Source organism: Ursus americanus, chromosome 31 (assembly GCF_024610735.1).
Source record: "Ursus americanus isolate L20-20 chromosome 31, mUrsAme1.1.p, whole genome shotgun sequence".
NCBI lineage: Eukaryota > Metazoa > Chordata > Mammalia > Carnivora > Ursidae > Ursus > Ursus americanus.
This window is the reverse complement of record NC_142157.1, coordinates 31,818,510-31,845,383: the sequence shown is the minus strand read 5'-3', so window position 1 is coordinate 31,845,383 and position 26,874 is coordinate 31,818,510. Positions and strand designations below refer to the sequence as shown.

Below are 26,874 nucleotides of genomic sequence, written 5' to 3'. Positions count from 1 at the left end.
AAATTGTGAGACTTTATAACATTTACGTTCTCTTGTGTAACCCTAAGCTCCTCATCTACCGTCTCCTTTGTCGGACACTTAATTGAGTGCATCCGTTTTGCAGCCACTTTCCCATACCTCTCGCCTATGGCGATTTATTTTCAGCTTTGTGCTTAGACGAGGAGGTTTTGAATGAATGAGAACGAAGGGATTGGAACGTTTCTACCCCCTATCCTATTAGAACGCAGTGGACTCCCGAAGACGGTCTTTGCAGCCTTTGGACCATTTCTCCTCCTCACCATCTGGGGTCACTGCCAGGCTCTCCCGAGTCTGATCTTTCACAAACTCGGGCCACTGCGACCCCTCATGGCCGGAGAGAAGGACGCCGGCGGAGGGGAGGTGCGGTGCGGTCCTCCCGCCGGCAGAGGGCGGAGCGGCGGAGCGGCCAGCGGCGCAGGCGCAAGCGTGCCTCTCTTCCGGCCGCACGCGTTCCCTGACCCCGCGCCGCCGCGCGCCCTGCGGACTCCGCGTAGGGGTTGGCGCCGGTTCGGGTCTTGCGGTCGCGGGCTTACGCCGAGTGCGCCCAGCCCGCCGTCTCCGCGGCGCTTCGGCCCCGGTGCGCCGCCGCGGCTCATGGGGAGAGTCGGCCGGGCTGGCCGGGTAAGTGACGCCGGAGGCGGCGTCCTGACGGGCGGCCTGGCGGGGAGCCGGGGCGGGAGCGCCTCCCTGGGCGGCGCTGGACGCGAGGCCGCGGCTTTAGGCCGCGCACGCCAGGGGGGCGAGAGGTCCCGGGCCGGCCCCCGGGAGCCGCCGACGCCCTCGGTCTCCAGGCTGCGGGCCCCCGGCCCCGGCTGCGACCGACCCGCCGTGTTTCCCCTCGCGCCCGCCGCCTTCCTCCTTTATTTGTCTCGGGTCACCGGGCCCTTGAGCTCTTCCTGTCTTCTTCCTATTCTTCCCTTTCCCATCTGTGTGTTTCCTCTCTCGGATCCGAGCACGTTGTGGTGGTGTTTTTTTTTGTTTTCTTTTTCTTTTCCCCTCTCCGTCGGTCGTGTTTTGAAAAAGTTGTTCGGTCCCTAGACCCTGGTAGCCAGGCTTGTGTCACCTGTGGCCCAGCACACTTGGTCCCTCTCCAGCGCCCCGGGAGCGGAGAGGAGGGAAGCCGCTTCCTTCTCGGGCCGCGGGACGGGGAATTCCGGATGTCGACGTCTCTCAAAGGCGTAGGTTTACCTAGACAGGTGATGGAAGATAGAACTGCGGCGTTTCTCGGTCCCTGTCCTTGTGGAGCGGTGTTGTAGCCTTGAGGCTCCATCCCCAAACGTGTTCCCGGAGCATTTCCCCTTCCCCGGACCTTGTGTCCTGAGCAGCAGATGCAAGATAATTAAGATTGGGTTCCTATTCACAGGGAGTTTGGTTTCTAGGGAAACAGGCATTAAAAACCCATGCCTGAGTTGATCCAGAGGCTTCCCAGAGGGGGTGATGCTTATAACTGAGTCTGGGAGGTGTTTTGTTAGGTGTGCAAGAGGGGGGAAAGTCTCCCTGCCGAGGAAAGAAGTGTAAAGGTAGCAGAGGAGAAGCACCATAGTGCGTCCTGGAAACTGCAGGTAGGGTAGTTTTGAGGAGGGGGTAGTCGGGTGGGCTCCAGATAGTTCTTTGAGAAGGCGGTAGAGGAGAGATGCAGAAGGTCCTTACTGCTAGAGCCAAGCCTAGGGATGGAAAATAGCGTGTCCTCGAGAAGTGCAGAGTTCTGCATATACTCCGGTGAGCACTGTGTCTCCTGGCAACAGGTGGAGTTTGTAAAGGATGCACCTCAGTTTCCACACATTGAGGGGATAAAGGTCACCGCCATTTTTACTGTAATAGAGATATTCGAGGAATAGGGGCTAATGCATTAGTAGCTTAAGCAGATGGTGTGTTTTAGAATTTTATTAAGAGACGTGCTGCCTCCTGTACAGCTTAGAAGGAGTAGGTTGTGAGACAAGAATATAACAAGGTGTGATAAACGTGTAATCAGTGGAAAGCTGTTGTGTTGGTGGTTTTGTGATAACTAAAGATAGCCTTTATGGAAAATAAGAATTTGGGGGGAATTGGTGTGTTCCCAACTGTGAATGTATAGAGTGGATTTCTTTTTTTACCTGGTTCGTTTTAAATTACCTTCAGGGAACAGATGACCAGGGCTAGTGATCCCCCAAGTCTGTCATAACAGTGAATAGTGAAGGACGTTTTGTTACACACCCATACTTCAGGTGACTCTCCTGGACTTCGTTGAGTACACCCTAGCCTAAGAAGGGACGTGACCAGGGTGTCAGAGGTGAAGATACAGGGGGAAAAATGTTTTCGTTCTTTAGAAGGTTGTAAATTTTACACGGGGCAGATGCCTTTTATTGCTCAATAGCTGTATTTTTTGTGAACATCAACGTGCACCGCCCCTCGTAGTTCCCGTCCTTTTCCTTACGGTCTGTATATACTTCCCATGTTCCTTAGGCTTCCTTTTTGCTTTATGATACATGAGTATCTACTTAGCGATTTAAAAAAAAAACAGGTCTCTTATCATGCTGCTGCTTTAGGTGTTCAGAACTCAGACTTTAGTTGTATGGTGGTGGTCATTTTTCTCCCATTATGGTGTACAACTTAAAATTCAGCACACTTATGTCAAATACCACTTACAGTAAGTTATGTCCTTAAAAAGCAGATCTGAGGATCTTACTGTTTCATAATGTGATTTAAGTAGGTGCACTTGATAACATTTAGAAAATATTAATGAAGTGCTTACAGTGTTCAAAGCATTGTGTTCAGCTGGAGATACAAAGATGAAGACAAAAACAGCCCTTACTCCTTAAGAGGCTTGTAATAGAGGAAGAGACAGGCGTGTCAACCAGGAGGCAGCGTAACCTGTCGAAGTTGCAGCTCTGAGTGTGTTCAGGGGAAACAAGTTGAGGACGGAGAGTTTTATATGGGGGTGGCAGTCACCGAAGGCTTCAGAGATGCGCTTGAGAGATGAGATAGGTGGGCTGCTTCTGAGAAGACTTGTTCCATGTTCTTTTTCTATTACTTGCACGTTTAAAAAAATACTTTGCCAGCTTAGGTAGAATTTTAAGAAGTCATCATTCTTCTGGCAGAACCATGTTACTGTGTTTCTTCTTAAGAAAAAAAAAATGGCGTCTACGTGAAAGATGCGTTGATCAAAGCATGGTGTTACCATGAAAAAATAGCAGGTATTTTAAAATTCTAAAAGTCACGTGTCTGCGTTTGCATTTGACCTGGCTTAAAGTGTATCCAAATGTTAGAAAGCGCTAGTTTTTATTACCTGGCACTAGACTTCATGAAATAAATGTGTTCTGTCATTTAAGTAACATCTCAGCAGTAATTAGGTTACGTTCATGTGCTGGCAGTCTTGTCAATGCTGTCACATTTCAGTGACTGCAGTGGGGAGAATGAATGAATCAACTCTGGTATATTAGAAGCGCTTCAAACAGCTAAAATTAAAATGTGCACACCTTTTAAGGAAATCACATTATATAAAAGGAGGATAGTAAGGAATTAATGGGACTGGGATTCAGGGTGCTGCCCACCCCTGGGCTGGGAAATCACTTAAATGGGATTGGGGGGGGGCATTGGGGTTGAATGTGGTTTTTTGGTCCAGATTCTGACTCTTGTGGTAAATTCACTGGTGCTGTAGTGTTACAGTAATTAAAAGCAGGCCATACGTGTGTGGATGGATAATGAGTGTGTCATTCCTGTGATTAATCCAGTTCTGTGAATTTGAAGTTCCGTTCAAGCGAGAAAAGCTCTTCCTCAGTTACTGTGACGTGCAGATCTGATCTATAAGCTCTGTGTTACAGAAAACCAGCAGATGCTGGTAAGATGACATCAGTTTCTAATATTTGAAGTGTGTTTTTGAAGGTTTTGAGAACAGAAACAGGGAGGTTTAAATGAACATAAGGTTTTGCTGCATAGTGGTTTTCGAAGCTTGGAGAGGGAGGCAAATCAAATGGAATTGTCAACAGACCGTCTTCGTTTTGGAAGTGGACTCACTGTAGGTATGGCCCCGTGGGACCTCATTAATTCCGCCATGAAATCTTTGCTGAATACTGGATTCTTGGATGGAAGAACTCTGGTGAAGGAAGAGATCCTCTATACTGTTTGACTTCCTTTTAACCCCCGAATTTGGGGAAGTATTTCCATGAAAGTTAACTCTTCTTTGTAGGGAGATGTACTAGTGTTAATTAGACAGCAGCCTGTTCCCTCACGCCCTCTCCCCCGGTGCTGCTTCTCCCTTCCTTTTACCTATTCTTTTCTGTTTGTGTGTGGTAACTGTACGGAACACACAATTTGGGATTGAACCATTTTAAGTGTATGGGACCATGGCAGTAAGTACATACACATCCTACAGCCATTAGCACCGTCTTTCTCCAGGCCCTTTTGCCTGGAACCTCAGCCATTGTGTCGTTTCACTGCTGATTCATGTGGCTACACCGACTTTACTTAATTATTAATACCTCAGCAAACGTTAATTTATTAAATTCCCACCCTGTGCCAGAAATTGGAGATGCACAAATGGATAAGCTAATCTTTTCCCTATAGTTCAGTGGTCATTGGGTTAGCCTGTTTCCGTTGGCACGAACGTATTTGTAAATACCCTTTCAATGAGGTTCTTAAGTTTCTCATGAAGAGCTACTGGGAGAAGCGGAGTTTGGGTTGCAAACAGATTTTGATAGTTTATCTTTGCTTATAATTTCCTAGAAAGCTTCATTGTTTATCTTTGTTTCCCAGAATGTGTTAATCTTCCCTTGCTTTTATGAGAATAAAGAGAAAACAAATGAACCCATAGTTTAACTACAGTATGGTTTAGTGAGTAGTTGAACGAAGAGAGCCCACACGGTTAAACTAGGTTAAATGAAAGGTGCATGGTCGTTTTTGAAGTAGTTTGAGAATCACAGCAGTAAGCTGGACATTCAGTGTTGTTTTTCTTTGCTGTTGCTCTGAGTTCTTCAGATGAAATTTAATTTCAGGACCTGTATTTAGATAAGAAGGATGAGTTCTGAATACCATGTGGGCTCTGAGGAAGGTGCTCGAAAGCCTCTGCAGCTTTTTGGTGCGTTGCCCTTCCTTCTGGGCACTCATCATTGGCCAGAAATTTCTGAAAAGATGGCTTGGGAGGGGGGTGTGCAAATAGAGCATTAACTGTGCAGTTGGCCCACCTTCCTATTCAGCTCTGGGTCAGACGTGATCGTAGTCTGGGGGGAGTGCAGTGAACTCAACAAACTGGATCTAGGTTTTCGTGGACTTTTCCCGTAGTGTGGATTAAAATGGGTTCTGAAGTGGACGCCAGGGGGCTTTCCTTACTGTTTCTTTGTTGCCTCAGTGACTCTAGCTTAACGTGACAATGGGTTGCCAAGTTCCTGAATAAAACGTTCACTTTGTCTGGAGCTGCAGGCAGTGGGCATTTATTTCCCTGTTGGATATGCTGTCTAGGAATCTCTTTGTTCCTGCTATCAGCTGAGCGGGTGAGTTGTCGCAGAAGCCTCACTGAGGAGAACATGCAAGCGTCCCTCGAGTTTTAGGTGATTCATTAGAGCAGTCAGCCACCCATACCTGGGCTCTCCTTTATCCTCCCTGTTTCAGTACTACCTTGGGGGCCTTTCATGTAGAAGTCAAACCTGAGAGCTTTTAAGTAATCTGAAGGTTGGAATATTAAGGAATAGAAGAAACAGAAGAGCAGCAACAGTTGCGTGGGGCCCTGACTTCCCTGCTCAGAGCTGCTCTGCTTAGAACCAGACCACCTCTTCTTGGGGGGTAATGTTGGTACCCGCCCCTGTTGTCCGCACCCCACACAGAGCGGAACCAAGGTCAGCCAGGATGTTGCGGTGGCAGGGTCTTAGAATACCAGTGCTAGAAGGGCAGAGAAGTAAGCATATACCAGAGAGAAGTTTTTGCCCTGAGTCAGACACAACCGGTCGGGGGATTAAATATTTTCCTTCTTGTCTATATTACCTTCTCTTCCTGAGAGACAGACACAGGCGAAACAGAATTTGTTTCACAGTTTCTATGGCAAAGTGCTGTCTGGACCTAGGAACTGACAGATTTTTTGGAATGTGTCCATAAATCAGAAACTACCTATGCTAAGTATTTTGCAGTTTCAGGATTTCAGTCAATTTTTTTTTCTCTTTCCGTCTGTGAGAAAGAGATTGATTTTTTATTTTTATATTTTTTTATTTTATTCTGTTGTGGTTTCACCCCGAATGTTGAGTTTTTTAAAAAGGTGACAGTAGGGATTTAGTGACAAGAGTTGTGTTGTTCCCATGACTAGGTTTGAAATGGGTCTTCCCACCATGACCTTGGGCAGATTTAGCTCCCAAAGTCCCAGTTCTGTAGCAGGCTCAGCTTCAGTGGTAGCCTCTAGTAGGTCCTCCAGCAGATACTGCATTTACTACCAGCCTGGCTTGATAAGGCTTCCTAAGGGTGAACTCTGCTGTTTTTGTTGTTGTCTTGCATTCCTCGGTTCTATAAGGATATTATGTATTAATCATTTATATGTAGATTATTGCTTATCTTTGTAGTCAATGTTATTAGAGATTACAGATTTCAACTTGATGGAATATGAAGGAAGTCAGGGTATTTATGATTTACCTCCCTACTCTCCTCAATAACCAATCATAATTTATGAAAATACAGCATCCATGATACCATTTCTGTTTGTTTGTTTTTTTTTATTTCTAGGCATATGTTTAGATTTCTTCTTTATAAAAGGTAGCTAATAGTGCTAAATCAACCTGGTAATGGGTTGTTGTAAGGTTTCTACTTTTGTCGTTGAGACAGAAAAGAATTTTTAAAACTTGGATACATACAGGGGTACTTGGGTGGCTCAGTTGTCAAGTGTCTCTGCCTTCAGCTCAGGTCATGATCCCAGGGTCCTGGGACTGAGCCCCACATCAGGCTCCCTGCTTGGCGGGGAACCTGATTGTCCCTCTCCCACTCCCCCTGCTTGTGTCCCCCGCTGTCAAATAAATAAATAAAATCTTTAAAAAAAAGAAAATTGGGTATGTATAATAATAGTATAATTATTAATCATTATATGCAATAGCACAGAATGATTTCACTCATGAATTACTTGGCCACATGATCTTCGAGGTAGAAAAATTAATTGTTCAAGTTTATTTGTAAACTCATACGCAGATCCAGTGTCCTGTGTTAGAAGGGGCAGTGATTGGCTGGATGAGGTGCTCTCTTCCAGTACCTTTGACCTCTACAATTCCATGATACTGAGTTATTTTAACGTGAAAAGATGTGAAATCCTTCTTGTATGTTGGGTTCTTTAACCCATCCCCCTTGCCTTTCAGCATTAAACTGGAAAGATGTCCCTGTACGATGACCTGGGAGTAGAGACCAGTGATTCAAAAACAGAAGGCTGGTCCAAAAACTTCAAACTTCTGCAGTCTCAGCTTCAGGTCAAGAAGGCAGCTCTCACACAAGCCAAGGTAAGATACGCCCGCGGTGAGGAAGCGCAAATCTACGAAGCAGGATCCGCCTGAGGAGCACAGGTGCTCTGGGTTCAGCTTGCTCTTCTGCCTGTTCATCACATATGTGGGGTGCAGCAGTTCTGTGCAGAGAGGCTCTGGCTGCGGGCAGTAAGGAGTTTAAGTGATCGTGCTTCTCCGGGTCCTGGGAATAGAACTGGTTCAGGGAATCGGAATGGAGAAGAAGCAGGACTGTCCGTTTCCAGCAGTGACACTGGTTTTCAGGCTTCAGTGTGTCTGAGGTTGGCTGAAGATTTGGTTGAAATGTTGCTTCATTAGCTATATTCCTGGCTGGGGCCTGGGAGTCTGCTGTGTTCGTTGTAGGTGGTTTGGAAGCAGCATGTGGAGGAGTGAGGCTGTGCAGGAATTAATAATTTGTATGCCTCAGTGAGGGGTCAGGTTGCTTCTGAACGTGTCAGGCATATGTAGTCCGGGAGTGATTGGTTTTGTTCCTGTTGTATACACGTTGGGCACTGGCACCAGCTTTGAAATTGAACAACATAACGACATTAAGAACATACTATCAAATACTTGTAGGAATGAGAACGGTATCTGGTCTGCTTGTTGTTTTAGGGCCCTTATGTTTTAGAGCATATAACCCAGTGGAGACTGTATCCTCCTAAATGGGGTGAATATTGTCCTAATGGGGTGAAAACTGTGCTCTTTTCATGTGTGGAGCACAGATACACAGTATACATAGTGTAAATGTAAGTGTAACCTGGTAATGGGAGCACAGATACACAGTATACATAGTCTATCTGGGGTGAAGTTTTTTGGGCGGTGGGGGGATGTATGAAAAAGTTTCTTGAGGGGGGAAGCAGTAATGAAACAAGTTAACAAAACCTGCCTTAGAGAAACCTGCCTTAGAGATGTATTGAAATATTTACTGATAAAATGTTTGAATTTAGGGAATTGGCTTTAAAATAATCCATTATGGGGCAGGGGAGGTGAGGAGGCACCCGGAACACAATTGCCCGTAGGTTGGTAGCTGGTGACACTGGGCCTTAGAGATTTAAGGATTCGTGAATCTGTTCTCTTTACATTTCGTGTTTAGAATTTTACATCATAAACATTTTTTTTCAAGTTGGAATTATTTTTCTTTTCCTTTACTAGTAGGTGCTTCTGTTGAAGTGCTTACACGTGAGTGCTCAGTGCTGTGAAAGGTTTTTAGGGTTAGGATACCCACAGGTAAATCAACAGTGTCTGAAAATTTTAGTTTGTTTTGTCGATTCTGTTCATCAGGGTTTTTGTCTTTTTCAAATTCATCATGACGAGATTTAAATTTTTTTTATGTCAGTGTTTTTAAAGAGACAAAATTTTGTTTTAAAACAAGCTTTCACCCCACTTGAAGGGAAGATTAGCAAAACAAGTCTTGTTTTTCCTTTTAATTTTTTAAAATTGGTTTATTTTTTAAATCTTTTGAATTTCATGTAACTTTTGCTTTGCACACGAGATTTAGGAATACGGTTTTGTATTCCAGTGCCAGTACCATTTTATGTATTATTCTTCAAGGCCTAACATTCCCTTTTGTAAAATGGCTCTGGCTGTGAGGAGCAATCTCATCCTTAATAACATAAATTCAGTTAAACTTTAAGTGGGTGTAATTAGTGGACAGTCGCAGGTCAATGGGAGATAACAAAATAGAAAAGCAGAAGTCAAAATATGCTAGATATATACAGATGAAAAACTGGGCTAATTCTTCAGTTACTGGTGTAAATATTGTCAGCTTCGTGATTATTTGCAGCCAAATTTTAAAAATCCTAACTAATTTGTTTCTTCCTGTTCAGTGTAACTTCAGGATCACTTTCTCTATCCAGTCAGTGCATATTTATATCCTGTAGGTTAAAAACTAGCTTATATAAAATATGATTGAGAAAATACTTTCAAAAATATATTAAAAAGTTAAATAAAATTTGTTCATGTACTGATTTTTCTGTACTATTATTTTACTCACATGAGAAAGAGTGAGATTTTTTTTTATGAAGTCTGGACTCTTGGACATCCTCTTTAGTACCTGCTACAGTCTGCTTAATTTACACTTATCAGGTTTTCATTTCTCCAGTACAGTAATTTCAGCTCCTAGGACATCTCATGAGATTTCAAATAGGTTTTTAAAAGATAGGTCAGAATAAAAAGTGGCTGTGAAATCATTTCTGCTACTTTCTAATATCTTTTTGAGGTTACTGTGTGAAGTTAGTATTTTGGTTTTTTTTGAAGGGAAGTGAAGGTACGTTGCATTGATTCTCTTAGGTTTAATTGACTAGGTCGGCCTAACCAAATCTGTAAAGGTGTTTGGTAGAGAAAACTTTACCTACAACTGAAAGATGGAGCTGTGGTCTCATTTGTGGAATAATAGAAAAATACATGATTCTGATAACCTCCTCCATTGTCCTCTCAACTGGTGTTCACTTAGTGGATTGGATATTTAATGATTGGATTAAATTTGTTTCCTTAACATTATAAGCACTGTTAAACTCAAGAGGATGGTGGTTTATTTTGAGCCTTTTGTAGTAATAACAATGAAAACGTATAACATTTTAAATTGCAAAGGGGGAATTAAACCTTTGTGACCACAAGACCAGATGGTCCTCACTAGGCGCATGTGATGTTCGCACTGCTGCCAGACAGCCTGACCCCGCACGTGCGCGGTGATGCCAAATGGAGCACAGCACCGCACCCGTGAAGTACTCGGCTTCCAGGAGTTACAGGGCGTGGGGGAGTAAGTGTAACTGGACCACCAGGAGGTTACCAGACAGGTCTAGAACGTGCAGCATTTGACAGGCGTCGGGGAAAAGAGAAGGAGACAGATGCTGTGCTGGTGATGATGACAACAGCAGGGAAAGGAGTCTCTTCTAAATTGAGAGATTTCACAATCTGATGCATTGTGGAACTTTGGTATGATTCTGGTTCAGAATAAAATCAGCCATTTAGGCGTCATTTTAGGGGACAGTTTAGAAAATCTGAGTATGAATTGGGTAGGAAATGATACAGGGGATTATTGATGTTATTAGGTATGGTAATAGTACTGTGCTTATGTAAGAGAACGTCTGTAACATGAGGGGATTAAGGGAAGGTGTCTTGAGTCTCCAGCTTCCTCTCAGATGGTTCAGTGTAAGATATAGTGTACGGTAAAGAAAATGTGGTAACATGGAAACAGTGGTTCCTGGTACATGAATGAGTATTGTAAAGTTTTTTCTGTAGGTTCATAATAAAACAGGTAGGAGTTTAGATTCTACTGGGAGGGAAAAACTCCTAATCCACAAGTATCTTTCACTCAGCATGTAAAAACATACCTGTTCCTGGTGAAAGACTCCCACTAGTCCAAGTGTGTTGTGTTGTTACAGGTTTGCCCTCCTGTGCTCAGAGGGAAAAATCAGTGTTAGAGCTTTTTTCGTGTATTATTTTATATGCATATTTAAATAAAAGAGACCAAGCTTACTGTAAACATTTTATAAAATTAGAGGAAATTTGTGTTGTTAAAAAAAGGCTACAAAAACTGGTATATGGTTATGGTAATAATTGAATTAAAAGGCTGTTGTTTTAAGATTGTTTTTCTCAGATTTGAAAGATTGTTATAAACAGTATGAGTTTTAATTTGAAGCTTCAGTGTACTTCTTTTGTTTTTCCATGATTTTAGAGCCAGAGAACGAAACAGAGTACAGTACTTGCCCCAGTAATCGACCTAAAGCGAGGTGGCTCTTCAGACGACCGGCAGATCGTGGACACCCCCCCACACGTCGCAGCTGGCCTGAAGGTAAGTCACAGCCCCGCCTGACAGGCTCTCCTGTTTCCTGTGCGTGTCCTCTGAGCCTGGTCCCCTCGGTGGGTCTTTGTAGGCTAGCCAGTGTCCTTTTCAACTTAATTGTAAAAATTAGTATTGAAAATAAAATAGTGCATTATAGAAAAATCAAAAACTGGAGATATGCAGAAAGGAAGACAGTAGGACATCAGTCCTATCCTCTGGAAGTCAGAAACTTTATATTTTGGAATATCTTACCATTCTCTGCCTCCTCTACTGTTCTGTGACTTGCTTTTCTCACTTTATATATGGTGACCGTTTGTGTTAAAAAGTGTAGGACTGTACGATCATTGTACTTCCTCACATGAGTGTGCTATAATTTATTTAGTTCACTTAAAGCTGGATATATAGGTTGTTTCTGACTTCCGCTGTCATAAGGAATGTTAGTGCTTACTGTCTTATTGTGGGTGAAAACAGAGAAAAGGTTTAAATTCTACCAGCCTAACCTTTATTATCTCAGTGATTTTATATAATCTTAAAAACAAAGAAACAGACACGGTCATCTCTGTAAATAGGTTAGTGAGGATGAGGATACGGATAACTGAGAATCATAGTTCAAACGATACAAAATGAGGGATAAATGAATTCAGTGTAAACTGTGGTTAAAATCACACCCACCCTTCAGGTAACATTCATCCTTCTACAGATGGCAGTCAAGTAATATGAGTTTAAACAACACCGTGCACACAAATTGCTTGATGAGGAATGACCAAAAGGTTAGTAAATAGGATATGCTATTATTGCTGTTTCTTAGCAAGGTCCTCTTCCCACCCGCCACCCCCACACCTATCAGAAAGAACCCAAATCAATCTGAGACGCAGTCCCAGAGGCATGCCCCTGCCCTTCTTTATTTAGTTTTAGTCAAAACTGTTCTGAGTTGGAATCTCCTCCCCTAATTTGCTTTTATTCTGAGATTTCTTGGCCAGAAGAACTGGTGTTGGTCCTGCAGGCTGATGGTCTGTCGAGGAGGAAAGGCATCCCCCCGTGGAGATGTTTCTGGGGGTTCTCCGTCATTTAACATTCTTTCCCACAGATTATCTACCTAATTCTCCCTGACTGCATCTAATCACAAACTGGTTCACTGTCTTCTGTTGCTGTGTCTTGACCCTACAGTTCCCCACAACATATGAGTGTTGTAGTTTTACCTACCCTCCCGGCTTTGGGGTATTAACATTGTAATTTTTAAAAATTGAACAAATTGCTTTACTCTTTGTAGCATTTAGAGATGATGGCTCATTGTTCCACTCAGCAGGGTTTATACAGTAAAAGTTGTTTACTTCCAGATTTTGAAATGACAAAGGATTAACCTTGATATTGACAATTGGTTCTGTCAGAAACTCTGTGGTGATAGTATTATATAAATTAAGTAGCTGATTATTAGTTTCTCTCCTGTCTTAATAATAACTGAGAGGAAGTCTTGGTTCATGTGCCTTTGTGTTGTCTTTTATATGAATACAAATTCATAACTACCCTTTGGGAACCTTTCCTTAAATAGATTTGTATAAACTTTCCAGCGTTCAGGCCTGGGAGCTGACTATAGCTGTTTTTCTAATTCTTATATTCATTGGCAATCATGTTTCTTGATTTTTAGTTCTAAGAAAGCATTGAAATGTTTGTTTTACAATGGCAAAACATCAGACGGAACGGTGTAATGTAGGAGTTGTCGGATTTAGATCCTGTATCAGACTCAGTTCCTGGAATGCAGCCTACCTGGAAAGGGATGTGTGTTCCAGAGCGTTTCAGAGAGCCTAAGAGAATGCTTTCTGCCTTTTATTGTGAAGTCTTAATATATCATGTTTCCATGTAAGCAGAATCTAAAATTAGTCTATTAAATGACTGACCACAAGAATGATTGTTACTCATGGATTGTTTGTTTTTAAGTTTTCATAGAGACATATTAAAACAGAAGTATTCATTGTTTATTATAAGTAGTCAAATTTATTGCTTGAAATTTTAGCTGGTGGCAGCTCGTTTAGGACTTCCAGGAAGATGCCCCAGGGTATTTATGGAATCAATACTAAGCTGAGAGGTGAAACTCTTGGTTCAGCTGCTACATAGCTAGGTGTGTGGCCGTGTCAGGTCACTAACCCTCCTTAGGGGCTCCTTGTCTGTAAAACAAAGGCGACAGATAGGTAGTCTGTAAAGCCCCTTCTAACGCTCATATTCTTTGACCTTAATTCTGTGAATAAAATTCTAAAACATGAGGATGATACATAGTTTGGCATTTTTACCTTCCTCAGGATCCTGTTCCCAGTGGATTTTCTGCAGGAGAAGTTTTGATTCCTTTAGCTGATGAATATGATCCCATGTTTCCTAATGATTATGAGAAAGTAGTGAAGCGCCAAAGAGAAGAACGACAGAGGCAGCGGGAGCTGGAAAGACAAAAAGAAATAGAAGAGAGAGAAAAGTAAGGCTCTGGATTTGAGCATATTTTACATTTGAAATATTCATTGTGATATTAATGAACGAACCTTAGTGCTCTCTGTAAGGCTGAAGTTAGTTTTGGGTGAAGTTAGTTTTCATGGTTGATCTAAGCAGTCATCAGAAGGAATCAATTTGTTTTTAAGAATTTGTACAGGCATACCTCATTTTATTGTGCTTTGCAGATGCAGTATTTTTTACAAATTAAAAGTTTGTGGTGGGGCGCCTGGGTGGCTCATTTGGTTGAACATCTGACTCTTGGTTTCAGCTCAGGTCATGATTTCAGGGTCGTGAGATGGAGCCCTCCTTCGGGCTCCACACTCAACGCGGAGTCTGCTTGAGATTCTCTCTCGTGATCTCCCCCCTCCTCAAATAAATACATAAATCTTTAAAAACAAAGTTTGTGGCAGCTCTCTATGGAGCAAGTCTACCAGCACTATTTTTTCTTTCTCTCTTTTTTTTTTTAAAGATTATTTGAGAGAGAGAGAGCGTGCACGTGAGTGGGAGAAGGGGCAGAGGGAGGAGGAGAGAATCCTCACGCAGAGTCCATGCTGAGTGCATAGCCTGACACAGGGCCCCGTCTCACAACCCTGAGATCACAACCTGAGCTGAAGGCGTGAGTCGGATGCCCTACTGACTGAGACACGCAGGTGCCCCTCAGTGCCATTTTTCTAACAGCATTTGGTCTCCTCATGTCTCTGTATCACTTGGTAATCCTCCCAATATTTCAAACCCTTTCATTATTATTTGTTTTGGTGATCTATGGTCAGTGATTATGACTTGCTGAAAGCTCAGAGGATGGTTAGCATTTTTTAGATTTATTTTGAATTAAGGTATATACATTGTTTTTTAAGGCAGAGTGCTGTTACATACTTAATATTCTACAATGTAGTGTAAACATACCTTTCCTATGGGAAACGAACAACTCCATTTGGTTCCCTTTATTGCAATATTGCTTTACTGCAGTGTTCTGGAACCAAAGCAGCAATATCGCCAAAGTGTGCCTGTGGTAGTTCTAGCAGGAAAACAAATGCTAGAGCAGATTTCATGTCTGGATGCAGAGAACTTGAAGTATACATTTTGGGTGAATTGTTAGAAAAGTAACTTGAAAATATGAAGTTAAATAATAGGTTTTTTCCTATTCTACTAAAGTCATAACTATTGAAAATGCTTAAAATGTTATGGGCACCTGGCTGGTTCAGTCGGTAGAGCGTGCGACTCTTGATCTCAGGGTCATGAGTTCAAGCCCCATGTTGGGCAATAGAGCTTACTTTAAAAAATTAAATAAAATATTTAAAATGTTTTAACTGATTTTGAGCCAAATGGAATTTTGAAAAGCTTATATACATCTTTTATTTATATTTTTTAAAGGTATGGGTAAAAAGGATTTATTTGTATTTCTTATTTTGAAAAGATTGAATGTTAATTATTTAATAGTTATATAAAATATTTATATACTTTTTCTCATTTTTGAATCATTTCATGAAGTGAAAGCACGTTCTAGAGAATCAAAATTATTGAAGTATTACCTGTGTTGATATGCTTTAAAATCAAAAGAGGTAAACATCAAGGAAACTTTTTTCGTGCTACTTATATTCATGTGCCTGTTAAATTTGTTCAATTTTTTTTTGGATTTTTCTCACTTCACTTACTTTTGCTACTTTAGTCTTCAACCAGTTATTTGCCCATGTGCCCCCTCCACCCCCCAAAATTAATAGTTTAGTGGAAAGAGAGGATTTGAATGAATGTTTTCTAGCCAAGAGCAAGTCAAGGTGACATCCTTGGGTTCATGTCTTCAAATTGGTTCATCTGCACTGAATATTTGGTTCCTTTGTTATCACAGGAGGCGTAAGGACAGACATGAATCTAGTGGGTTTTCAAGGCGACCAGATCCAGATTCTGATGAAGATGAAGATTACGAGCGAGAGAGGCGGAAAAGAAGTAAGGCGTGGAACGTATCTGTCAAGTCACGTTTCAAACATGACGACATTCTACTGTTTACTTTTCACGTTCAACTTGATAAATAGTTCAGTCAACAGTGATTTGGGTAGTTTTCTCTCTGGAATCCCAGCAGTCCATGTTTGCATGACAGTTTTAACCTATATCGTGTTTTCACGTGTCTTCTCCTTTGAGCTTCTCGATCACTTTCTCACATGTGTTGCTTGGAGACTTCGGGGATACCTTCTTAAGTACGTACCACAGTTTCCTTACCCACAGCACAATCACATTGACCTCCTCTCTGTAGCCGGCTGCGAATTTGTTCGGCACTGAACAGAGAGTCAAGGCACTCGTTTCCACAGTGTTTGCCACTAATATGCATGAGTTTGAGGAAATCCCTTAGCTTCCCTGGACGTTGGTTTCTTTCAGGGTCTATGGAGAGCAGGGAGACAAGGATTTGAGCCAGGTACTTCATGAGGCTCCTTCCTTCTCTAAAATTTCACAAACTCAGTTGTACTTGGGTTGAATTCTTTGTGATCTCTAGGTAGCTAAGTGTTCATTCTTGAGAGAATGGGATACGTCTTACACTTTAATTGCTGGGATTTCCTTGGTTTAGCTGACCAGTTTGGTTGACAGGCTGAGATTTATTTAAGTGAGAAATTTAAATCTACTTAAGTCTGCTAGATACCAAGTACTGTTCCAATAAGCACTTTCTACTTTATCTACTTTACATTATTTTCTACTGTATATCACACAACTTGAAGTAGGAGCTGTGATTATCCCCATTTTAAGGTGAGAAATCTAAGGCACAGAGGGAATAAGTGCTTAAATAATATAGGTCCACTGTTCAGCTTATCCAAGATCTTCATGTGACCGAAGACCTGTGTGGTCATCTTTAACATGAGACCTAAGAATAATGTTACCATAAAGCTGCAGTATATTTCCACATACATGAGCTCGGTTGTATGACCAGCAGTTTGGCAAGCCCGGTGTTCCCCAGCGTACAGCCAGAGCTGCTTTAGGGTTCCATTTAAAATTTAAAATACCAATTGAGTTGGAAAGGAACAAGTCCGTAATAATTTAGAATTCTTAATCTTTCAGTGCAGATATGAATTAAATGTATTTATAGGATGCTCACTGTATACAACAACAAAAAACCAAGGTCACAGATACAGAGAGAACCGATTGGCAGTTGCTAGAGATGGGGGTGGGAGGAGGGCAAAATGGGTAAAGGGGATGGAAAGGTACAAACTTCCAGTTATAAAATAAATAAATCATGAGGATGTGACGTACAGCATAGTTGCAGTTAATAAAACTATACTGCGTATTTCGGAGTTGTTAAGAGAGTGGATCTTAAAACTCCTCATTAAAAGAAAAAAACATTTGTAACTGTGTATGATAGATGTTAACTAGACTTGTGGTGGTGATCACTTCACAGTATACACAGATAGCAGATCATTATGTCGTACACCTGAAATGAATAAGTCATATGTCAGTTACACCTCAATTAAAAGAAATACTACGTGCTGAGCGCTGTCAGGTGCTATGTCATCTTTCTAACGGAGAGGAGAGTTAACATTGAGTGCGCTCTGTCAGGCTTTATGTTAGACATTGCATATCCATTATCTCACTAATTAACAAATGTTAATTAACTTGTTTTAGAATCCAGTGTGTAGGTTGAATATTTGTCTTACCTTTCCAGCTTATAGATCGGCTGCCCTTTGGATAAGGAGCTGTGCTTTTTCTATATTAAGGACATTGTTTTTTTAATGTTAACAAGAGCCATACAGCCTAGTATTAGGAAAATAATGGCATTATATTCATTTTGCACGCTGCTCTTAACAGATCAATGTTCACATTTTAACCAGATTAGTAGCAGATTTCCAGTAATCACCTGAATTTTTTATACTGGACTCAGAGCTGATTTTTTCAGAATCAGTCAGTAATCACCTTAGGTCTTAATGACAAGGTAAAACAATGATAGTAGGTATTTCAGAAGAAACATGAATTTTATTCAGGTTCCTGTTTCTCCGTAAGAATGTTGTCCGGTCTGGCCGTGCTCATCGTGAAGCACGTACACTAGCTTTAGAGGAGTTGCTTTTGTGAAACCGTACATATGCTGGTGCAGCGGGGTTTGTAGTCGGTTTTTTTAAGTTTACATTGTATCGTTTTGATTGTTTCTTTGGTGATTAAGTTGTAATACATATGTTAGGGCTTGTATCTAATGAAAAATTTCTTATGTCCTCCATGCGTGTTCTCCCTCCGGTGGCTGGGTAGCAGGTGGAGTCTGTTTTGGTTGGTTGTGTCGTCTTGCCCAGGAAACAGGAGCAGGAATGGCGACAGCACAGGAGCCCGAAGTACCCACATTGCCGAATAGGTGTTTAGCTCCAGTGGTTGCTGCCCTGGAAAGGAGTGTGCCGGATCGTGGGGGGAGCTTTGGCGCCACGGGCAGCTGGGTTTTATTTTGTCTCTGCCTGTTAATTCCTCTCATCCTCTTCTAATCTGAAAAATGGAAGCAGTAAGACCTCCTGCCGAGGTTAAACCTAAATGAAATAACACGTATGAAAACGCCTCACAGGCACCAGACCCTCAGGGGAGTTAAGTTATTGTTCTCTGAGTAACTGCTAGTTCTCTGGGCTGTGTCCTTTCACCTTGCGATTCACTCATTAACTGCCTTCTGGGGCTCTTGAATGACTGCTGTGAAAAAGATAATTTTGTCCGCCTGTGTTTTGCCCATTTTCTATGTTTTTAATCCTAGGCTCAGAGATGAATTCCTAAATGTTAGCAGGAGGGATGAGGTGGCTGGTAGTTTCCTCCCCCGTCCCTCGGAGAAGGGGTGCGGTCAGCACAGGGGTCAGCACAGGTCTCGAGGCGCGGGGGCGTCCCCTCCTCTAATGTTGGATTCCTGTCTTGCAGGTATGGGCGGAGCTGCCATTGCGCCACCCACTTCTCTTGTAGAGAAAGACAAAGAGTGTACGTATCTGTTTCTTGTCGGTTGTTATTCTGATCCACATCTTGGGCCCAGTCAGGGGAAGTCTTAGCTGGAATCAGCCCGCTCTTCTGAGTGTAAATGGTAATGGCCCGAAAACCCATCCTCTGGCTCCACCACTAAGGCCAAGGGGGAGACCGCCCTTCCGCCCCTGTGCTTTAGAAGTTTTCACGCCAGGCCGAGGCTTGGATTTTATACAGTGAGATTTCTTTTCTTTTCTTTTCTTTTCTTTTCTTTTCTTTTCTTTTCTTTTCTTTTCTTTTCCTTTCCTTTCCTTTCCTTTCCTTTCCTTTCCTTTCCTTTTCAGTAATTTGTTTTATTTTCTCTAACATTTCACAGTTGGAGTAGGTTAAAACAAATGTATAGCTCAGTGTATGGTTTTCATACTCTGTGGTTCAGAGGCTGTTAAATTCATGACCTTCCACAAGGGGACAGTGCCTTCCTTGATGAGATTTTTCTGCAATTAGTTTCTATTTCCTTAAATGTGTATATTTACTTAGATTGCCAAAACATGCTCACTGTTTCTTCTCCCAGTGGTCAATTCTAGAATATTTGGGTTGGAATTGGACTTAGATACAGCTCTAGATAATTTTTGTATCCTCTGGGTTGGATCACGCCTAAACTATCCCAAGAAAATATGATCATCCTAGTGCTTTTTAATACCTGTTGCCCAATTTATGTTATTTTTTTAAGGGGATAATTCAAAAGATATTGTTAAATACCTTTTATGTGAAAATAGCTGGCAAACGTAAGCCCCAATTGACTAGTCTCTGGGAGTGGGGCCTGAGCATTTAGATCTTTTTAAAGTTTCCCTATTCACTGGTCTGGTATATGGTCCCTAATCTCAAAGGCCTTTATTGTTTGCTAGGCTAACGAGGTAGTAAGATTAGAGTCTTAACACAGGTGTACAAAATGCTGTGGGCATCAAGAGAGAGTTCAGTTGGGTCTACCTGGAATATAGAGAACATCTTAAAGTTTTAGACACAGATTGTCATTTAAGAGCACTTTAAAGGGAGAATGACATTTCAGTAAGATGTGAAAAAAAGACATTTGAGGAGATAAAAACAGGAGGAGCAAAGCGGGAATCAGGAAAATAGTGTTCTGCCTCTGATTTTTAAAAATGACATGTAGTGGCTGTAAGATTGATTTGTTTTTTTCTTACTCCTTGTAGGTGACTGATCTGTGTATATCTAGTTCAGAATTCTTTTGTAGTATTTTGGTAAACCTGTTTTATTTTTATCCAATAGTACCCCGAGATTTCCCTTATGAAGAGGATTCAAGACCTCGCTCCCAGTCTTCCAAAGCTGCTATCCCTCCCCCAGTATACGAGGAACAAGACAGACCCAGATCTCCGACTGGCCCTGGCAACTCCTTCCTTGCCAACATGGGGTAATGCTTCCGAATGCTCTCATCTCAGCAAGAGAAGGAAGGACGAGACTCGGTGTGAAGTGTTGCCAGCCTTGTCCATAGATGCAGCTTTCGTGGGGAAGTGAGGGCTCTCGGGTTTCTGGGAGACACTTGGTGTGTTCAGTCACATGGCGTCCTTCTTAAGAACCAGTGCTTGAGTCACGTGGAGGACGTTCCAGCCTGACGCTGTCAGGTTTTGTACCAACAGAAAGCTTTCTGATGTAAGGTTTGAATGATTTGGATACTGAACATTACATTCTATGGGTAGGAACCGTTTCTTATAATTACTTACATTGAGTTTCATAACATTTGCAAACAAAATAGCACTTATGAATTAGAGCTGACATATGCTACATCCAAAGGGTGAATGACATTTTTTTCTTAATAAGATGAACCATTTGCTTTAAGGTCATAGTTCTGCACTTTGGGTTTAAAACACTTAGTTGTTCTAACTATAATTAGAAATTTGTTTGCCGGCATATAAAATTCAGTTTTAAGGTTGACTTTCAGGTGGGGCTTTTGGATTTGTGTGGGGTTTTTTTGACCCTCACTGGATTTGGCCTGCATTTTGGTTTAAAGAATGTTTTACGGTGTTGTCTCTGTGTGTCTCATGCTACGAGGAGCTGTCCAGTGAGGCAGCATTCCACTAAGGCCTGTAGTCTGCCTATGGACAGAGCTGCGGTGACTGCAGCAGTGACACTGCGGTGCCGTCCCTTGTGTGCACGTGCTTTGGTTCTGAGAGCCCTTGGAGAGAGGACAAGGCCGTGCGAGCACGTGGCTGGGCTTTTGTTGGTGTCCATCTCCTTGACCTGTGCTGCTTTCTGTGGTGTAATTGGTGGCTATTAAATTACTTGAGGATGAATACAATTTAAAATGCAGTTCCTTATAAGAACTAGGATGATCAGTAGGGGAAGAAAGGGATAAAGAAAGGGGGGGTAATCAGAAGGGGGAATGAAACATGAGAGACTATGGACTCTGAGAAACAAACTGAGGGCCTCAGAGGGGAGGGGGGTGGGGGAATGGGATAGGCCGGTGATGGGTAGTAAGGAGGGCACGTATTGCATGGTGCACTGGGTGTTATACGCAAATAATGAATCATCGAGCCTTACATCGGAAACCGGGGATGTACTGTATGGTGACTAACATAATATAATAAAAAATCATTAAAAAAAAAAAAAACACTTCGATTTAAAAAATAAATAAATAAAATGCAGTTCCTCGGGCACAGTAGTCTCCTCTCGGGTGCTTGGAAACCACACAAGCAGCGTAGATGGAGAACATTTCCACTCTTGCCCTAGAATGTGTGCTGGAGGGTGGACAGACATGAAGGCTGGTTTTTGTTCTATTGAATTCCCTCTTGAACAGGGATTAAATGTTCACCATATACCCCAGGAAGGTCGAGGGTGGCGTAGCTCAGCTGTCCTCAGGCCTCTCTGCTCTAGATTGGCTTGTTCAGATGGAATTTGTAAGGAAATTACATATGGGAAACAGCGTATGTGTGCTGTTACTTGAAGCAGGGTTTTGTGATTCAAGCCCTAAATAGTAGTGGTTGCTGGGGGGCCCCCTGGAGACCTGTGAGGCACCTCCAAGTGCAGTTTGAATGCTAAGAACTAAAGAAGGAGCTGTGGGCTAGGAATCAAGAGCTGTAGGTTCCAGTTTCACTTTATCATTAGCACCTTTGAAAGAATTTCTGAAGTGGGTGTCTTGCTTTGCTCCTAGTCAACGTTAAGCTGATCAGCTAATCTGGGCCTCAGTGTATCTTCCCATCTGTTAAATGGATGATCTCTAGGAGTTCTTTGATTTGTCATCGGAAACTCTACTATACTATTTAGAAAAATGTGATCCTCTTCATAATGTGAAATGTATGCTTGTTTTTTGACAGGCACACTTGTCAATAAGCCGTGGTCATAAACTGTATAGCAGTGCTGACTCTGGAGCACACAAGACATCTAGTGTTTTCTAACAGGGGTACTGGGAGAATTTTGTAGGAAACGGGTATTTCCCTTACCTCAAAGATAATCTTGGGATGTCCAGGATTTCAGCGTTAGCTTTTTCCATTCTTTTCATCCTGAACTTCCCCACAACTTCTAGCAAGTGGCCTTTTGGTAATTATATGTGAGCACATCGAAGCCCATGCGGGATTTACACTTTCTGTTTTTAAGAAGGCGATTGCTGTGATATGAAATTGGTCTGTGCTCTAGCTGGTGACTTCAAGTCCAAGAGATCATCCTCTTTTCCTTCCTTCCAGTGGCACAGTAGCACATAAAATCATGCAGAAGTACGGCTTCCGGGAAGGCCAGGGTCTTGGGAAGCACGAGCAGGGGCTGAGCACAGCACTGTCAGTGGAGAAGACAAGCAAGCGAGGAGGCAAGATCATTGTGGGTGATGCCACAGAAAAAGGTGGGTCTCCTCCACAAGCGGGCCTTCCAGGGTGGGAGCAGGGCGAGGTGCGGTCCAGCGTGGGAGCACCGGCCCTCTCTAGAGTAGAACAAGAATTTGGGCTGAGGATGCATTCCAGTCTGTGTTATGGACACACAGACTCCAGAGGCTCATCTATTTGTTTAGAACAGATCTAGAGATAGGAAGGTTCGTGGGAGAAAATACGAGAGACTGGCAGAAAATAAATAGCACTCAAAGAAGTGGTTTCATGCCTACTTCTACTAGGCAAAGACCTTGTTAAATTGGTAAAGTCATAGTGACGTTTTTAGAGCGTGAAAGACAGAGCCACATACAGTATGTCCGTGATTGTATCGGTGTATTTCCATCCTGTAAGAGTTCTTTACTTTTTTCTTTTTCTTGCCCTTTCATTTTAAGTATGATTTCTCATTTTCTTACAGATAGATCGCTCTGTGAGATCTAATGTTACACGGTCTGTTGATAGATGATGCCTACTTGGTGTTTTATTTTCATTTGATTATTCTGTGCTGAAGGCATATTGGAATGAGACAAACATAGCTTCACATTTTAAGCAAAATTGAGTTTATTTTGAATATCTTAGTTTAGCTCCCTTTCCTAAAGAAAGACGAAAACTTTGCTGGCAGCCCTGTCAACACATAGCCTGAGGAAGCAGCTGGTCAGCCTGACAGGCTGGACCCGCAGATCAGCAGTCGCCCTGATTTGTGGGGGTATAGGAAGTTAGTCAGCCAGTGGCTGCCTAATTCACTGCTTATTACGTTGGGCTAGTGACCTCTGGCCACACTGCCTGTGCCCATACTCTGACCTGTAAGGTTTGTGGTCTGTGGTCTGTCAGCTGTGTGAACTGAGGAGGTGAATGAAGCAAAAATTGCAGGTAATTGGAGAAGCTGAAAACTTATAGAAATTATGGTAAAAACCTACACCAAAGCAGAGCAGATATTTTCATCACAGATAAGGCTACATTTTTGCTCAGAGACTGGTTGCATAAATGGTTATAGATGACTCTAAGGACATAAATAGTGGGAAGTACTCTTGAAATTAGTCACTGTAACTCGGACTCAGTGTTCTAACATGCCTGCGTCTTAAATGTTTTGCTACAGATGCATCCAAGAAGTCAGATTCAAATCCATTAACTGAAATACTTAAGTGTCCTACCAAAGTGGTCCTCCTAAGGGTAAGCAGCAGAATTGAAGAAACCGGTTTTTCTGCCTTGATTTTTGCGTGTCACTCCACCCTGAGCTATCTTTGCGTGCTTTCAACCCTACTGGTACGGTAGCTTTTAAAGAAAACTGAAAATAATTTTTTTGGCAAATGATTTTCTGGATAGACTCTATCTAAGATTGATGTTTTAGATTGTTTTTCACTAATTTTTTTTTTTTTGCTAAATACAGTATTTAAGACCACAGTGAGTAATTGCTTTAAAATATTTGAAATCGTTACAAGTTCAGCTGGGTTTATGTATCTTGGTGCTTACATAGATATTCTTGTGTCTCTGTGAAGCTTAATGTATGTGTGTGTGTCTTTATGTTTAGTGTTTCTCAGAAGAGTTACTTATTTCACCTGTTATTTTACAACATAAATGCATTCATGCATCTTCGCTCATTATTCACACCTGAAACACTTATTTTTGCCTCGAGCTCTAGGTAAGCCATGTTTGGCATGGCCATTTGTCCATGTAGGACATTCTTTTTCAACTTACAGTCAAAGTAGAACATAATAAGCTCAAAAAATTCTTTATCAATTAGATGAGTAAACGGAATAAGAGTATACATCTGTACTCTGTTATGTGCTGTGAGCTCATGATTTGCTTTAATTCAACATGTTAAAAACCATAAGTACGTATTTTTATTTTGTTAAGAAATACCAACTTTGGGTACTACAAGGATGACCATTTTCATTGTTTCGTTTGGGATTGAGAACAGTTGCCATCATGAAAGAAAGTTATTTATTCATCTTGTTTATATATTTGTAAATTATACTTGAACTTCTTCATTTTTTTCATAGAACATGGTTGGCGCAGGAGAGGTAGATGAAGACTTGGAAGCAGAAACCAAGGAAGAGTGTGAAAAATATGGCAAAGTTGGAAAATGTGTGATATTTGAAGTAAGAGGGTTTTCTTTTGATGTGTGTAACCCAAGTTGTAACTGACAGATTACCAAACATTTTCTGCAAATAGAGACAAGGTGTGCTGTGAGTGTGTTGTTACCACGGAAAATGACAGGTGTTACTTAGTTACACTTCTCTTACTGGTTATAACAGTTTTAAACATAAAGACAAGAAGGACTTCAAATTTCATTTGGTGAAGAAATAAAATGTTTCGTTTTATGATTGAGGTTTAGTTTGGTGATTCAAGACTGTCATGTGCTCAGTAGTTCAGTTAGTTGGACATGCCTTTGGTATCTTTCATTTGGCAAGTGTATATTTAGTGCCTCCCACATATATTTGGGAGACAGGAAACGTGGTCTGTGCTCCCAGTGATATGTTCAAAGAAACAACAAAACAAGCACATGTAAAAATAGGGAATATGCAGTTGCTAGACTCTAGTATTTGCTATAAATACAACAGTTGAGAAAAGGATTCGATCACAAAAAATAGAGCAAGCTTTGTGAACAGTATCAGATGTGGGCTGAGCTTGAAACACACGGGTAGGAATTGGGTAGGAGGAAAAGGTATCCTGATGGGGTCACAGCTTCTGGGAGACTAAGGAGGGCTACCAATGAACGGGGGTTGGGTGGGGGCGTGCTTACCTCGGTGGAACGGGGCCATGTTATGCAGGGCTTGCAGAGACCGACAGAGGAATTTAAGCGAATATGAGAGGCAGTTAGAACACAGATCTCTTCATCTTAAATTTCTGATCCCAGTGCTACTTCTGTTCTATTTCATGTTGTTTGTTGACCGCATAATGATTTGTTTAGGTGTCGGCTCGCATAGGACCTCTTCAGGGCCAGAGACTGCCCAGCTTAGTTAGCTCTGTGTTGTCTGCACCTAACATGGTGTCTCTCATAAACCCACATTCAAAAAACAAAACAAAAACCCCCCAGACGTTAACAAGTTTGATGACGAACAAATCATACTTATTTCCTTGGTATTTGACTCGTCTGTATATGATGATAGTTGCAGTACTTCCTCTGACAAAGATCGATTAAGGAAGAAAACATATTCAATCGTATCTCAGTTGATAACTTCACCGATTACACTTTTCATTTCTTTCCCAGATTCCTGGTGCCCCTGATGATGAAGCAGTACGAATATTTTTAGAATTTGAGAGGGTCGAATCAGCAATTAAAGGTAAGCGGTAGAGCTAAATGTAAAGAATTTAAAAATGGAATTTGTGATCTTGATCTTTATAATTAACATGCTCTTGTAATGTCTTACAGGACACCTGTATTAACGGACACTCTTTCTGTTTGTCTTTTAGCTGTTGTTGATCTGAATGGGAGGTATTTTGGTGGACGGGTGGTAAAAGCATGTTTCTACAATTTGGATAAGTTCAGGGTCTTGGATTTGGCGGAACAAGTCTGATTTTAAGAGCTAGAGCACGCGTCATCTCCGATGGTCCTTAAGTGAGCTGCAGGCTGAGCAGAGAAGGAAAAGGCGTCAGCCGGCCTGTGTGGCTGCTGCGTACAGAGACTCTTGGAAGGACTTCTAAGATATATGTTGATTGATCCCTTTTTTATTTTGTGGTTTTTTAAATATAGTATAAAAATCCTTTAAAAAAAACAATCTGTGTGCCTCTCTGGTTGTTTCTCTTTTTTTATTACCACTTCTGAGGTGATAACATTTTTTGCTAGGATTTCATGATAATTCTCAAGTGCTTCAGTGATATAGCATTTCTTGCACTAAAAAATCTAGAAAGTTTTGGGATATGGGGTTGTATTGTTATCCTTTGCTTTTCTTTCTTTTTGATTAATTTTAATAAAACCTGCAAGTTACTAAACTGTAGCTTCATAAATTCTATAATAAAGCATCATCTTGGCAGTCTGCCAAAGGTGAAAATGTTTGCTTTCTCTAACAGAGAAGTTCTTATTGACTCCAATCATAGAAAACTCTTTGTGACGTGAGCTAAGGTTGAAGAATTGCGAACCTACCATGACTGTTTGGATAAATCATCTTTGGTGAAGTTAGACTGTGGGGTGTGTGGTGGGTGTAGGGGTAGATGGGTGTAAAAACCATGGATCTAGCACTTGTTTTCAGAGACTCACCTGTCGTCTCAGTGCAGGTCGGAAATGACATGTTGATTCTAGAATTCACAGGTACATTGTAAATGTATGTCCAGTTATATTTTGGAAATGGTGGCTCCTTGGGGGTCACGTTTCTACTGGCAAAATTCGCAGTAGTGTTAGTTCTCATATGTAATTTTTAAATTTATAAAATGTTTCCACATAAGCTACTTAACCTGTATTGCCAGTTGA

At 41.7% G+C, this 26,874-nt stretch overlaps 1 protein-coding gene across 1 annotated transcript; it reads left to right on the top strand.

Moving 5' to 3' along the window:
* The first annotated feature begins 479 nt into the window (after positions 1–479).
* On the top strand, positions 480–26,474 carry RBM17 (RNA binding motif protein 17). The gene is made up of 12 exons (XM_045812912.2): positions 480–639; positions 7,317–7,454; positions 11,131–11,247; positions 13,533–13,699; positions 15,557–15,654; positions 18,568–18,624; positions 19,888–20,029; positions 22,296–22,447; positions 23,563–23,636; positions 24,467–24,565; positions 25,678–25,750; positions 25,881–26,474. Exons 2-12 carry the CDS (start codon positions 7,332–7,334, stop codon positions 25,982–25,984), a joined length of 1,206 nt encoding a protein of 401 aa, XP_045668868.1. The 5' UTR covers positions 480–639; positions 7,317–7,331; the 3' UTR covers positions 25,985–26,474.
* The last annotated feature ends 400 nt before the right edge of the window (positions 26,475–26,874 follow it).